The 13,592-nt window shown below is 43.3% G+C and overlaps 1 protein-coding gene across 2 annotated transcripts in view; it reads right to left on the minus strand.

The window, feature by feature from the left end:
* Nucleotides 1-106: 106 nt before the first annotated feature.
* The window catches only part of LOC111600626 (protein toll), a 52,602-nt gene continuing 39,116 nt past the window's right edge, over nt 107-13,592 (minus strand). For both annotated transcript variants that reach the window (XM_023317038.2, XM_030224729.1), the window contains 2 exons: nt 2,614-3,864; nt 107-2,493 (listed from right to left, as the gene is read on the minus strand). In XM_023317038.2, coding sequence (XP_023172806.2) covers nt 396-2,493; nt 2,614-3,830 — 3,315 coding nt within the window. In that variant the 5' untranslated portion in view covers nt 3,831-3,864 and the 3' untranslated portion in view covers nt 107-395. The remainder of the gene's footprint in view (nt 2,494-2,613; nt 3,865-13,592) is intronic.

The raw sequence follows: 13,592 nt of genomic DNA on the forward strand, positions 1-13,592 counted from the left end.
CATTTCTTTTTTGTGTATGTCAACAAAGGCCACAGGAAGTATCGAAAATTGAAAATTTTCACCAATTTTGTGCATTGGATTCACCAGCAGCGGATGCAATATTTTCTTTTTTTGTTTGTAAAATTATTCTACAGAATTTAACTAGACCAAAACACAGACACAGATGCACACACACACACACGCACATGCATACACGCATACAAACAAACACAATACAAATGCCTGAAGAAATCAATTAGAGTGCGATTTGAGTTGGCTACAAGAATGCTGTTGTCTAGGCATTGTTTTCATTTTATACATTCAGCTGATCGGAATCGGAATTGGTCATAGCGTAAGGATTGAATGCCTCAGTGAAACAGGAGCTCCTCTTCGTCGGGCTCCATATTGCGCCATTTCTATACGTCGCTCTGTTTGGCATTTGTATTGATGATAAAGGCGCCATTGATGTGGCCGTTGCCATGATGTGCCTTGCCGTTCGGCGCATACAAATTCGTCAGGCCATTTTTGCCATTGGCAATCATGATGGCTGTGTGCGGGGTCCCGCCATTCAGCTGTGCCACCAGCGGATTTTTGGTGGTATCGCCGGGCGGCGTTGTCAGTGGCGGCGTCACGGGCGATGGCTTAATTAGTTCCAGCTTATCGTCTGTGGAGCCTTTGAGCGCCGACTTGATCAGGGCGCCGTTGCCCGCATTGCCAATGGGTGCACGATGCGGCAGTGCGTAGCGCAGCTTGTCCCAGAACCATGGATCGCCCCACTTCAGGTAGGTGTTCATTCTCAGATACGCCTTCATTTCATCGTCCAGCTGCTCAATGTCACCAATGTCCGAATAGATGATCACAATCACACGTGAACGTCCCTCATTCAGCGCCGCTCGATGCGCCGCACGGAATTCCATGCGCGCCCAGTCGGACTTAATGAAATTCGGGCTGAGAACGATGATGGTTCGACGGGAGTCAGCGACGGAGCGTACAATATTCTCGGGTATGAAGCCACCCACCAGCCAATCGCGCACGTGCACGCAGAGCGTAAACTTTTGTGGACCATGCTCCAGTTGTGGCACCAAGTGCTTCTCCACGAAGCTCTGGTCCTTGTGCGAATATGAAATGAATGCGTCGAATTTCTTGTCCTTGTCCAGCTCCGCTTCGGTGACGAACCACATGCACAGATTGTGGGCGTACAGCCAGATCTTAATCTCCTGCTGGTACTTGTAGTACAGCGCCGCGCTGATGCCTACCAGAAAGCCTGCCAACGATATGACCACAATCACCGCAATGAACAGACTCCTGGGCCGTGGGCATATGTCATTGATATTGAGCTCCATGAGAGGTGTGGGCATTTCCGCATCGATGCAGAACATCTCTGTGTAATCTGGAATGCGTTCGTATTTCTTCTGAGTGAAGAGCAACAGTTCCTTAGCCTCGCAGTTGCACACCCACGGATTCTGGGAGAGACGCAGCTTCACGTTGTCCATCGTGCTGTTAAGATAGCCGAGCACCGTTGAGTTGAGCACCTGCAGCTGATTGCGACGCACATCCAAGTACTTTAAGTTTCTGGGCAACTGGTTCAGCTCCAACTGGGTGAGATTGTTGCCTGCCACGTGCAAGCTGGTCACATTCTCGTATCCAGGCGAATTGTAAGTCGGCAGCTTGAGCAGCGTATTGTTTTCCACATACAGTTCCATTTCACGAAGATTCTGAGGAAGGCGTGGCAGCTTAGGTATTTTGGTCAGTTCTCCGTTAGAGCAGTTAATAATTAGCGTGGCATCGAAGGTGCGCACCAGGCAATCGCAGCCGCGTGGGCAGCGTCTCTCGGCTGGATCTTCCGCTTGGTCAAACTGGCAGACCAGTTCACGAGGATGTACGGAGCGCATAGGACGATCCGCCAATGCACTTGGCGCGTGGCAATTCAATCGATCTGTATAGGTAATCAAATTCTTGGCGTAATCCGGCTGAATATCACCGCGCACCACTTGCAGGAAACGTAGGAGTGTGCAATCACAGACGAGAGGATTATCATTGAGATCAACTCTGACCGATTTCACGCCATGTACCAGTCGCTGGTCCTGGTCAATTGCCGGGAAATCTGTTTGCTTGTAGAAGTGCACGGTGATTATTTTATTGTGGGTCATGTTTATGTTCAAATCGTAAGCGGACACAAAGTCCAGATCGGAGTAATCCAGCCAGGTGAAATTGTTAAAGCTCAAGTCAATCTCCTGCAGCTCGCGCATTGCGTACTTCCAGTCGCTAAATATGACCATAAGCGAATTGTTGCGCAAGTTGAGAGTTGTCAGATTTCTAAGATGTGCGAATGGTGAACTGAGATCCGCATCCACTCCACGCGCCGTCATATACTCATGCAGATTGATATGATTGTTGGCCATATTCAGTTGGCGCAACAAAACGTTCGCAGCAAAGGCCTGCGGCTGGATGCTCACAAGATGGTTATCGTTCATGCGAAGAGTTTTTAGATTCACCAGTTTGCTCAAGAGTTTACTGCAGGGGCGAGACAACATAAAAGAGGGAATTACAAATGGGCTTCAGTATGAAAAGCAAGAGCAGGCACGATTAAGGCAAGCAAAGTGTTTATAAAGTAATTAAAGAATTCTAGTTTACCTGGATATTTCCGTGAGTCGATTTTCAGCAAGATTCAGATTCTCCAATTGGGACAAATGACTGAAGATGCTATCGGGCAAGTGACTCAAGCGATTCTTGTGCAAATCCAAATTAACTAGTTTCACCTGATGCTCCAGCAACTTCGCAGGCAGCGTGGTCAGATGGTTATCCATCAGCGAGATGTCTGTGATGTTCATTGAGTTCTCAATGAGGTCCGCAGAGATTGATTCCAGTTCACAGCGTAGATAGAGGGTGCGCAGATTGGGCAGATTGGCAAAGAGGCGAGCGGGCAGCGTGGGCAGCGGTACGCGATTGTTTTGCAGCTTCACTTGTTCCAGCTTCTGGTTATGTTCGAAGAGGCCCTCGGGCAGGGAGCGGAAGCTATTGCCATTCAAATTGATCTCGGTCACATTGGTGAGCAGGGCAAAGACATCCGGCCGCAGTTCAACAATGCCATTGTTATGCAGATCGACATCCTTGACGGAGACGGCGCCCTCAAAGTCGTGCTTGCTGAGATTGTGCAGCTGATTGCTCCACAGATTCAGATGCAGCAGCTTGTGTAGATTGTGGAAGAGACCGCGCGGCAGCTGCCTCAGATTGTTACTGCCCAGCTCGAGGAACTGCAAGTTCTCCATGTTGGCCAACAGCTGTGCGGGCAGCTCACCCAAATTGGCGGCGCGCATGTCCAGCCAGCTTAAGTGATGCATATCACGCAGAAAGTCCTCGGGAATGTACGGCAAACGGCGGGCAGCGAAACGCAGTCGCTGCAGGTTCTGCAGACGCTCCAGGTGCTTGCGGGTTACATTCATGCCCAAATCGTTGCCCTCAAAGATGAGCACTTTGGTGTTATTGATGCCAAGGTGATCCATGATGCCCGCTATGGGCGTGTGATAGGGCAGCGGGCAGCGTCTGATCTGCACCATATCGATGCTGCCGATGTTCAGCCTCGGCATCTGCTTGTACTCCGAGGCATCCGTCAGATTACATTCGATCTGGACCGTATATCCAGGGCGTATGGTTATTTTGAATTTGGGATTGTAGCTGTTGCCGGGACAGTTGAGCTCATACTCAGACAACGATGGTGCGCACTCGCACGATGAGATGGTCAGATCTCGGCATTCATCGCGCCCAAACACGGCCACGCCCAGTTGCCAGTTGAGCGCCTGAAGAAACACCACCAGCAGCAACGGAGGCGTTGCTCCGCTTACGGCTCGCATTATGTTTGTAGTTGTGTGTCTTGTCCTTTGCACGCTAGAAAATTAATGAAAATATTTAATTAGCTTTATTTATTAAGAAGTGAAATATGATTTTCTCTTAATCTATTACTAGAAACTTAAGTTCTTGCAATTGTCCTTTAAAGCGAATAACAGCACGATAACTCTTGTGTGACGAAAGTAAAACTTCAATTTAATTAAGGAATATGATGGATACGATGACGGCTGCGTCAGTTGTCAGTGACAAGTACAGCAACAGCTGGCAGAAAAAAGGAATAATTTTACTGCTGTACTCGACAAAGGAGGGACGCATGTCCTTCATACGTTGGCTGGGTGGCCAACAGAAGCTCTATTCATCCTTTATGCTTCCCCTCACACCCTCTACTACTTTCAAGCACAATGTTGCATTATATGTGGCACATAGCAGGCAGCCAAAAGCCTCGCGTCCTTTGTAAAGCGGGATGAAATTCAGCATCCCTTGACCGGGCTCCTCGAGCACTGCGTGGCAACTCTGTGGTGTAATTACGGTCAGGTAGTGTATAAAATGTTGTAAAATTTGCAGGCTTTTATTTCTTTTGGATCCCATGTGGGCGGCGTGCACTTTACGGGCTTTGTGCGTTTAATGAATTTGTCATGCAGTCGAGTGTCGTTAAAGCTTTAAACGAATTTGAGGCATCCGAAAGACTTTCGTCCTGCTGACAATTAAATTGTGCCCATTAGTCAGATTTTTGAAATGGAATTCAATTAAAACTTTGTGCCGGCCCTTTTGAGCAGTTCGTTCGCAGTTAGCTGCATTTCGGATCTCCAGCCGACGCTTTCGGGCTGATGGCATAATTTCGTTGCCTCTGACAGCTGCTTTTGAATGAAATTTTGATAAGCCAATTAAATTATGCGCCCCGTAATTGAATTCTCATTTTGCTGTTGACTTTTTACTGTGACTCTCTGCCCTCCCCAGGCGATCAATTTACCGGCCATTTGCTTTTAATTAGCCTACAACAATGATGAAATTTTCTCTGCCGCCTCTGGCAATGTAAATAATTATAATTACAGTTATCGAATTTTCCGTTGGCAAATGCATTTTCATTGCTTTTCGATTTTCGTAAATTAAATTAAATATTTTAAATAACAGATAACTAGCAAAGCTTCATTTAAGCTAGTGATATTGTTATTTATTTATTTGTTTCTTTCTTTTCTTTGTTTTGCTTTCTGTTTTCATAAACTGAACGAACTGTACTTAATGCCTCTAGCCAACTATTTATTCGCTTAAGCATTATTGCTGGTCGTGCTGGCTTAAGTGTTAATCGGATGAGGTTGGTCTAAGCAACTATTTATCGGCTAGCAGTGTCACTTCTCTGCAATGCAGCTAAGCCGTGAGGCAGAAGCGTTAACACGAATCGTGTGCATTGTGTATATAATTCGTTGTATAGCCAATTGCAGTGTCCAAGCGTCGCCTGCCACAATCCATTTAAGTCTCAGCACCTGATTTTAGCATTGGCCTGCCTCGGAGATTACGTGGATGGATACAGATACGTATTTATGCCAGTAGCTGGATAGGCGGCTGCTGTTGCTAACTATCTATGTAGACAACTTCAATTTCGCATTAAACTTTAAGCACTTTGGGCTCGCTGGCGGCCAAGTTAACCGAGTCAAAATAACATCTTGTGCTCGCTTCCGCCGCCCAGCCGCCAAACGTGCCACTGTTTTGGCTTTTAAATTCGGTCTGGCTTATCTAAACAGGCAGCGCTGGGCAGTTGCTTTTGTTGTTATTGTTGTTAAGATCTTAAACATTTATATTCACTTAGGAAAATTACTTTTAACTTTTATGCCATGCTGCCCGTGTAAATAGCCAACAATGTCCAGGGCGGCCAGAGCTTTGACTGGCTGCTGTTTTGCATTGATATGCTTCAGCGTTTCTTTTGCTGCAATGTAATCTTAGCGAATTCTTGTTGACAAGTTTTCTGAAAATGTTCAGCTGATTGGCAGCCAGGTGAACCAGCTCGAACAAGTTTCCTAAAAGCGGAACAGCAACAAGAACTTGGATAATATTTAATGAGGCCTGAGCTAAGCATTTTGTGTGTGCAGGTGTCCCTTACTTTGTGTGTGTGTATCTGTGTCTATGTATATGTATAGATAGAAAATGAAAGCCGACTTTCAGGCTGCCAATTAAGTTGGCCTCGTTTACAGTCTGCAACGGTAGCCTACCCCATCGGCACCTCATTTGATCCTGGCTGGCAATTAAAAATAATTGTTAATTTTAAACGTTACACCACATACACGCTTCACACACGACACACAGTCAAACACACACACCCATATATATATAAAATTATAAAGTCATATGGGCGGATAGGTTGTTTTCTTCCTTCTGCTCGCATTTGTCTGTTTTAATTAGACGCTTCCCCTGCAGCCCGGGCGCAGCCCTATTCGCAGTTCGAGTCGTTAATAAAGGTTAACGAAGTTTTGCCAACGCGCAGATTTCTCACACATTTCTACAGACACCCACATGCCTACGTACACACACAGCTATCCATGTTGAGATTCTAGCTGGAGTGCGCATTTTTGCACTCACGTGCTCTTTTCCGGTATGTAACGGTACTAAATTCATTAGGCACACTAAATTACAACCGCAGCGATGATGAGAGGGGAGCTCGAAGGGACAGAGTCAGTCAGAGTTGAGTTAAGTCGAGCAGAGTTGAGGCATGGCGGGGCAAGGTGTCGTGCCAGGTGATGCCAGGTTTTCTACAGACTTGGGTTTTTATTGCCGACGCTCAACAAAGCGCTTCAATGTATGTCGGCACATGTGCATGTGTAGGTGTGTGTGTCTATGTGTGTGTGGCTGCTATTAAATAGTCACGCCGCCCGCAGCGCGCTTTGGAAAATTGGCTTTCGCATGCCTGCGGTGCGCTTTATTACTGCAAGAAAAATTATCAACAAGAACAGAAAGTGAGAAAGTATTTGCATTGACTGTGCCCGACTACCAAATACCATATGAATAGAGCGAAGCACACGCAGGTATTATTAAGTTAACATTTCAAAAGCAATTTTGTTTTCTCATCTTTCTTTATATATCTCATCAAATATCCAAACAATATTTTCTACTACTTCAATATTTATCGTCTATCTAAAGACTTGCTTTTGATCATGCACCACCTTTTAATACCTCGTATTTTTTTTTTGTATTTTAATGACTACAGGGTATGGGCAAAACAGTTTCAGGCATGCGATTTAATGCTTAAATTTCTTAATGCTTGACAGTTGGATTAAGGCAAAGTGTTTTAATACCTTCGTCTTTTAATGACGTTGACATTTCCATTTCTGTGAGCTCGCACGCTTCACTGAATTTTCCAATTTTCCAATTTCTTGTCATGTTGTGCACCCTCTATTCTCTCATTCGTCTCGCTGTTCTGCGTCTTCTTTAGCTCAATAAGTATACTACAGAAATTGTGAGGCGACTGACGCAAACGCATTCATCAATCAATTTGACTAATTACCGCAATTGTTGGCGAGCACAATGCGGCAACTGTGCAGCTTGTTGAAGCGTTCTTGCCACGCCCACACACACACAGAGTAAGAAACAATAACAGCAGAAAATAAACAACAAGCTGTTTAATAATTTCTTATTAAAAAATTTCGCAAAGCAAAATCTATAAAACACTTTTACAACTTAGTACACACACACACACTTTTACACCCCCACACACACATGTGTGCTGACGTTCACCCGCATCCAATTCCCGTTTCCGATATTGGTAGCAAGTTTCGAGTTGCTGGCCAACTGCACGTTGTTCGGTTGTGGTCTCGTATCTTATAGTTGGCACAGTCAATGTTTCGGCAGCGCCTGCGTGTGTGTGTGGTGTGTGTCTAGCCAAAAGATTTCAATACTTGAAAACTTTAGCAAGTTGTGAGCCAATGTTTATGGCGCCCAACGTGGTTTACAACGTTTCTCCAGCAAACACATGCCCAAAACTGTGTATTCAGAAGTGCCAAACTGGCAGCTGGGACATGTTTACATATACATCTACGGACATATATAGAGCACAGATGCTCAGAGGGTGCGAGCGAGGGCGAGGGCGAGGCTAAGGCATTGAGGTGTGGTTGGGCGTTTCAAAAGCATAAGTACCCGTACGAACATATGCGAATAGCTTGCTGAAGCGCTGAGCAAATAGCTGTGTTGCTTATTGCGTTTGGGTTGCACGCGTTGCTGCAACTTTCGATATTGGCAAATACTCGAACGATTGATTCTGCTGGCTGGCAGCTGTGCGGCAGGGATTCAAAGGAAAGGACACACATATGGTAGAGCTTATATTGCATAAGGCGTTTTAAGCGTTATTCACAAACATTCAACTAAGAAACATCTGAATAAGTACTACTCTCAAGTTTTTAACTGCTTCTATTTAAGTAAAGTACTAAAAAGTTTGAAAACATTGCGCTTGCACGTGAAATCGAGAAGTAAATACAAAATGTCAACATACAATGTCAAAATATTAAATATATTTATTAATATTAATAATATTTAAGCTATTTCGCTGTAATTTCAGCCCCGGGCCTAGCTTGAGTAATTTTTTAAAATTAAATTTTAAATGCTTATGCTTTTTATTTGAACAGATTGTATAATAGATACCGGTGCATCTGGTTAATTCATAAGTGCAAGCGCAACATGATTAGCTGCAATTGTAATTGCTTGAAGTGCTGTAAGCTATTTTAACAATTAATTAAGCAAATTTTATATTTTTATATTCACTGAGGAAACAATTACAGTACAACGGAGGGTTTGCTTGTTATAAAAATTCGTGCGAATATAAATCTCTCAATTTAATCTGTCTATTGTCAATGCCGGTCTATATATGCGGTAGTTAGCTGCTTATTCATTCCTTCATATTGAAGTGAAGTCCTAAATTTAAGGCGCCCTTCTGCTTCCACTGATTACGGTATAACGCCTCTGCTGCAATATGCACTTAAGTCTGTTGTGGTGGGGCGAAGCGTTGATGCGGAATAGCTTCTTAAGATAGAGCAATAGTTATATATTAAGATAGAGGAAATTAGAGACAGAAAGAGAGAAAGAAAGAGAAAGCGAGAGAGATATATATAGAGTTATCCGCTTTTCATTAAGCTCTCATTTGCAACTTTTTCTATAATTTTTCTTAGAAGTAGAAGCATGTCTTGCATGTTATACAGAATAGCAATGTCAAATATGATGGAGCACCAATTTAAATATATTTTATCCTTCTCCTTTCTAATTAGACATATACATTGCTAGGCATGTAAATGAAGATTATTATTATAATTATAATATGTCATAGGGCTGCTGATTGTTTTTGCCATGCTCATATTTTAAGTAGTTTTTCTTATAATTATTTGAGCTGTGCTAGTTGCTAATGAGGTATGCTACTCTATTGTGTTTATCAGACGTCTAATGAGCTGTGCAAAGTCTGAGCCCAACTTCAAAGAGCCAGCGACAAAGCCATGAGATAGACGTTCATTACTTTAACCAGCTGCAGACACACACAGGGGAAGAGAAAGAGAGTGGGAGAGAGAGATAGAAAGTGTTGGAGGGGTGAAAGAAAAACTTGCGCTGAGCGTCAAAGACAGCAGCAAAAGTTTAAGTTGCATGCAGCTAAGGCTAAGCAGATGCAAGAAAAATGGGGTTAAGACTCGATTTGCGAATGCTTTGCTACGTAGAGCGGCTTGAAAGCCAGCGCATTGTCTTTAGCAAAAAAAAAAAAAAAAAAAAAAAAAAATGACAGAGATTCACTTGCTTTCGTTTTGCTCGAGGTATATATAAAGGCGAGGCATATATATATATGAATAGAGAGGGAGCGCGAGCAGTCACCAAGTGAACGGCTTTGTAATGTCATTTGTCTGTTAATCATGTTGTCGTCTATAAGTTTCTGCCAAGTTTTTGCATAATGCGCTCGTGCCCAAGACAAATGAAAGAACTTGTTGAGCCTGAACTTTAAATGCAACCCGAGAGGAAGCAGCTGCCTGTATGAATGAAGCGTTTGGCGCAGGCTCCACACTTTTGTCCCGTGTGCGTGACGCATTTAGGTTTAATGGGCATCCATTGTTGTACCGCCAGTTGACGTGTTTATTATTATTATTTTTGCTGCTGCTGTTGTTTTTGTTACCATTGTTGTCCGCAACGCGGTTGGCTCTGACCAGGGCTCAGAGCACGCCGCTACCTTCTTATTTACTCAGCTCAGCTCGAAGCAGTCACTCAAATGGATACTATGCGGTCGACTTTTCTAGCGCCCCAATCACGCTTCTCCTTCTTCGCCCCTCGTCCTTGATACTTCCTGTTCACGCACTACTTAAGTTGCCTGCCGGCTGTCGTTGGGCTTGTTTAGTTTTAGCGGCAGCGCAAACATTTAACGAAAATTGATTTCCACTCTTAAGGTACCGACAAACCACTCAGCGCTCAAGTGCAGCTCAAATTGCTGGCTGCAGAAGTTTCTGTTCTGTCTAACTTTGGGTAAGCATACGCTTACAGCAGCTTTTGATTTGAGTTTATTTAAGATACAGCTCAGAACTTCTGCAACTTTAAGCGAATTCTTCTTGATCTTATTGATTGTGTGAGTACTTATAGAGACTGGCTCAAAGTCTTATAACGATTGTTAGCACTGAAACAATATTGAACTATAACAATACTGAGTCTCAAATACTTATCCTTAGTTAAGTTTAAAAAGAATCGCCAATTACAATTGGATTATGGATGATACTTAGAATTGTTTTATATTCTCTTTTTATGCTACCTAAAGTCCATATCTCTCATTATACTTCACAACAACTCAAGCTAAGTCCAGCCACTCGCCTTCTACTGCTTGGCATTTCCTTAAGAGTTGGCTGTCCAGTCGGTGGCCATTTAATCGAGCCACTCCCAGTTGAAGAACGTTTCCTCTTATCAACTCTCTCGCTCCCGTTAAGCAGCTTAGCGCTCGTAAATTTATGTGCAACTGCCACACACACATGCACATGCACATACACACAGCCACATACACATTCACAGGCTCACATATGCACACGCACACGCACTCAACAACAAGCAGAGTCATTCACATAAATAATCAACTTGAAGCTGGCAGCAAAATAGAAATAGAAATAAAATAATAGACCTGCAGAGTGGATACGTCTGTCTGCGTGGCTGCCTGCCCACTGTTCCTTTGGCCAAATGAAAATGTCGCCCATTGCCTAGAATAGTTTATTATGCAAGTGTAGCCACGCCGAAGGCAGTGGCTCTTCAGCGCGTATTGTAAATAATACAGCATAATGCCAACCTGCCAAGAAGTGTGGCCGAGGCCAACTTTGCCTGATTGCCAGGGGACCCCGCACCGCAACGCACTGCGCGTACTCTTCAATTACGAATGCCAGCAGCAGCAGCAGCAGCAGCAGCAGTAGCAGCAACGCAGCCAAGACGATGACAACGATGAGGACTTTGCGAACGCCGCCTTTGGGTGTAGCGCTGTCTTCAATCTTTAGGGACTGGTTCTACAACTACTTAATTTTGTCGTGGCCACAGAACTCAGGCAGCAAGCTCTGCGCACTGCGCACTGCGCACTCAGCTGCCAGAGCGCGTTCTTAGCGCGTTTGTGTGCTTACTTGAGTTATGTTGACTTACTCGAATACCCTGTAAGCATTAAATATATGAGCTAGCTAAAGAAACTTATTGCAAACGCAACTAAGCACACATCGCTTCGATAATTGTATAGGAGTATGGCTCTATACATGCCTCTGTAGTTGTATATTGTATTGCTTTCTTATGCGACTTATGATGCTTGACTACAGAGCATTTGATGGTTGCATACTTGCTGTGTCTTCGATACCCATACTCGTTCAGTTTGCCTCTTTTGTCTGCTATTGTCCATTGTCCGGCCCTCATAATTTGCGCTTTGTTTTATTGCACGAGTTGCATGCTGTTTAATTCGCGGGTCCACAGCTCCAGGCTTATTGTTTCGTGCTATATATACATATCTAAGTAGATATATATATATGGATGGATGTATATGTATAAGCATAGCTCTTATTTATTTTGAAATGTGAGTCACGTTTAAAGTTTTGCGTTCTCTGCCCAGCATTGGGACCATAAATGGGTTTGGTTAACTGCAGCGCATCTTCCTTGAAAGTCTCTCGGTCCCATTTATAGCGCTAATTGTGCGCATTTTGTTTCGCTTGTTATTTATAAATGCACACGATTTGCTGGCTAGTAGCAACTTGACTTGGCTAAGTGCACCAATTGGACAAACGTTACCAACTGGTTCAGCAACAGTGTTTCCTCTGTTTTGGCAGTTGTTAACAGGCGTTAAGATTTTTTGGCAATAGCCAAAGCCAATGGCAATTTAATTGCCTCCGCCTGGATTTGTTTAAGCTCGCCTTAATGAAATGCTTTCAATAATTAAGCAGCTTTATTTCCAAAACAAAACCAATAACACAAAAGCACTTAACATGAAGTGTAATAAAAATGGAAAGTAAATGACACGAAAACACTTTGCATGCCTTGCTATACCCTGTAAGTTCGAGTTCTTACTCAAGGAACGATGCAGCTTGATTTGAAAGAGATATTTAGATTGTCTAATGGTAATTTATTATTCATGAAGTCAATGGCTAACCGAGGAATGCGATGACTTTTCTAGGGTATGTGGTAGTCAGTTCACATATTTTCTACTGGGCCATGTAATATTTTAAATGCCAATATTATGGAATATTTATGAGATGCCTTGGATCAAATGTGCATATTTGCGCTGATTGCGCCCTGCGGCGGATGTGTAAGCGTCGGTCAGACACATACACACACATACTCCAATAACCCCCACAACACACCCACACACATGGAGAAGTAAATGCAAATGGCAGCCGCTTCCGGCTATTTATATTCCACTAACACCATCAAGCGCAGCGAATCACTTGTCGATTGTGGGCGTGTCAGTAGAGGAACGGTAAAATCAATGGAGATTAATATACAAATAAAACCTACTAAACTAGTTTTTTAACAAGCTGCTTCAATTGTACGCAGGACCAAAAAACTCTATACGAATCTCCGGCAAAGGATTTTTTTCGGCTTAATCAATAATTGTTTCAGTGCATTGGTAAAGCATTAATATAGCCAGGCTACATGCCTATAGATATATATGTGGATATGCATATTCGACTTATTTGCATGTGTGTGTTGAAATGTGTGTTGGGCATTTATATAGACATTAAAATTTATCAGTGATGGGGCTGCTGCTTCGCATATCGCCGCATGGTCGCAGAGGCGATAAATAAAGATTAAAATCTCTGAAATGTGCACAAAAGTGGCTGGCACTTCATTTCAATTTATGTATTTATACTGTATAGCATGCCATAAATGTATGACGCATACGCACATGCACACACACACACGCTCACACAGGCAGACACCATAAATCAAAAATCTGTGCATACTTTTTTGGGCCGCTGCATCGGCCCTGTTTCAATTGCAAATAATTTAAGCGGCCAACTTCCACAGTCAGTCAAAAATTGTAAAAAAAAACACAGAGCATAAAAAAGAAGAAAATAATAACGAAATTTAAAATGGCACTGGCAGTGACATTGTGTATACGCACTGTGGCGCTTATTGAAATTCACAGCGTGTGTTGTGATTTCGTTTTGGTATTTCTTTTTTTTACACACTTTGCCACGCTTTTCCGCCTTATTTTTTATAGCCATTAAATCAAAGTACAAATAAAAGAAAGTAAATAAAAAGAAGTTATAACCTTGGCGGCAGAGACCCGGGGCAAAGAAGTGTTATATAGC

The sequence above is a fragment of the Drosophila hydei genome, unplaced genomic scaffold, assembly GCF_003285905.1.
Source record: "Drosophila hydei strain 15085-1641.00,03,60 unplaced genomic scaffold, DhydRS2 tig00008119-arrow-pilon, whole genome shotgun sequence".
Lineage (NCBI taxonomy): Eukaryota > Metazoa > Arthropoda > Insecta > Diptera > Drosophilidae > Drosophila > Drosophila hydei.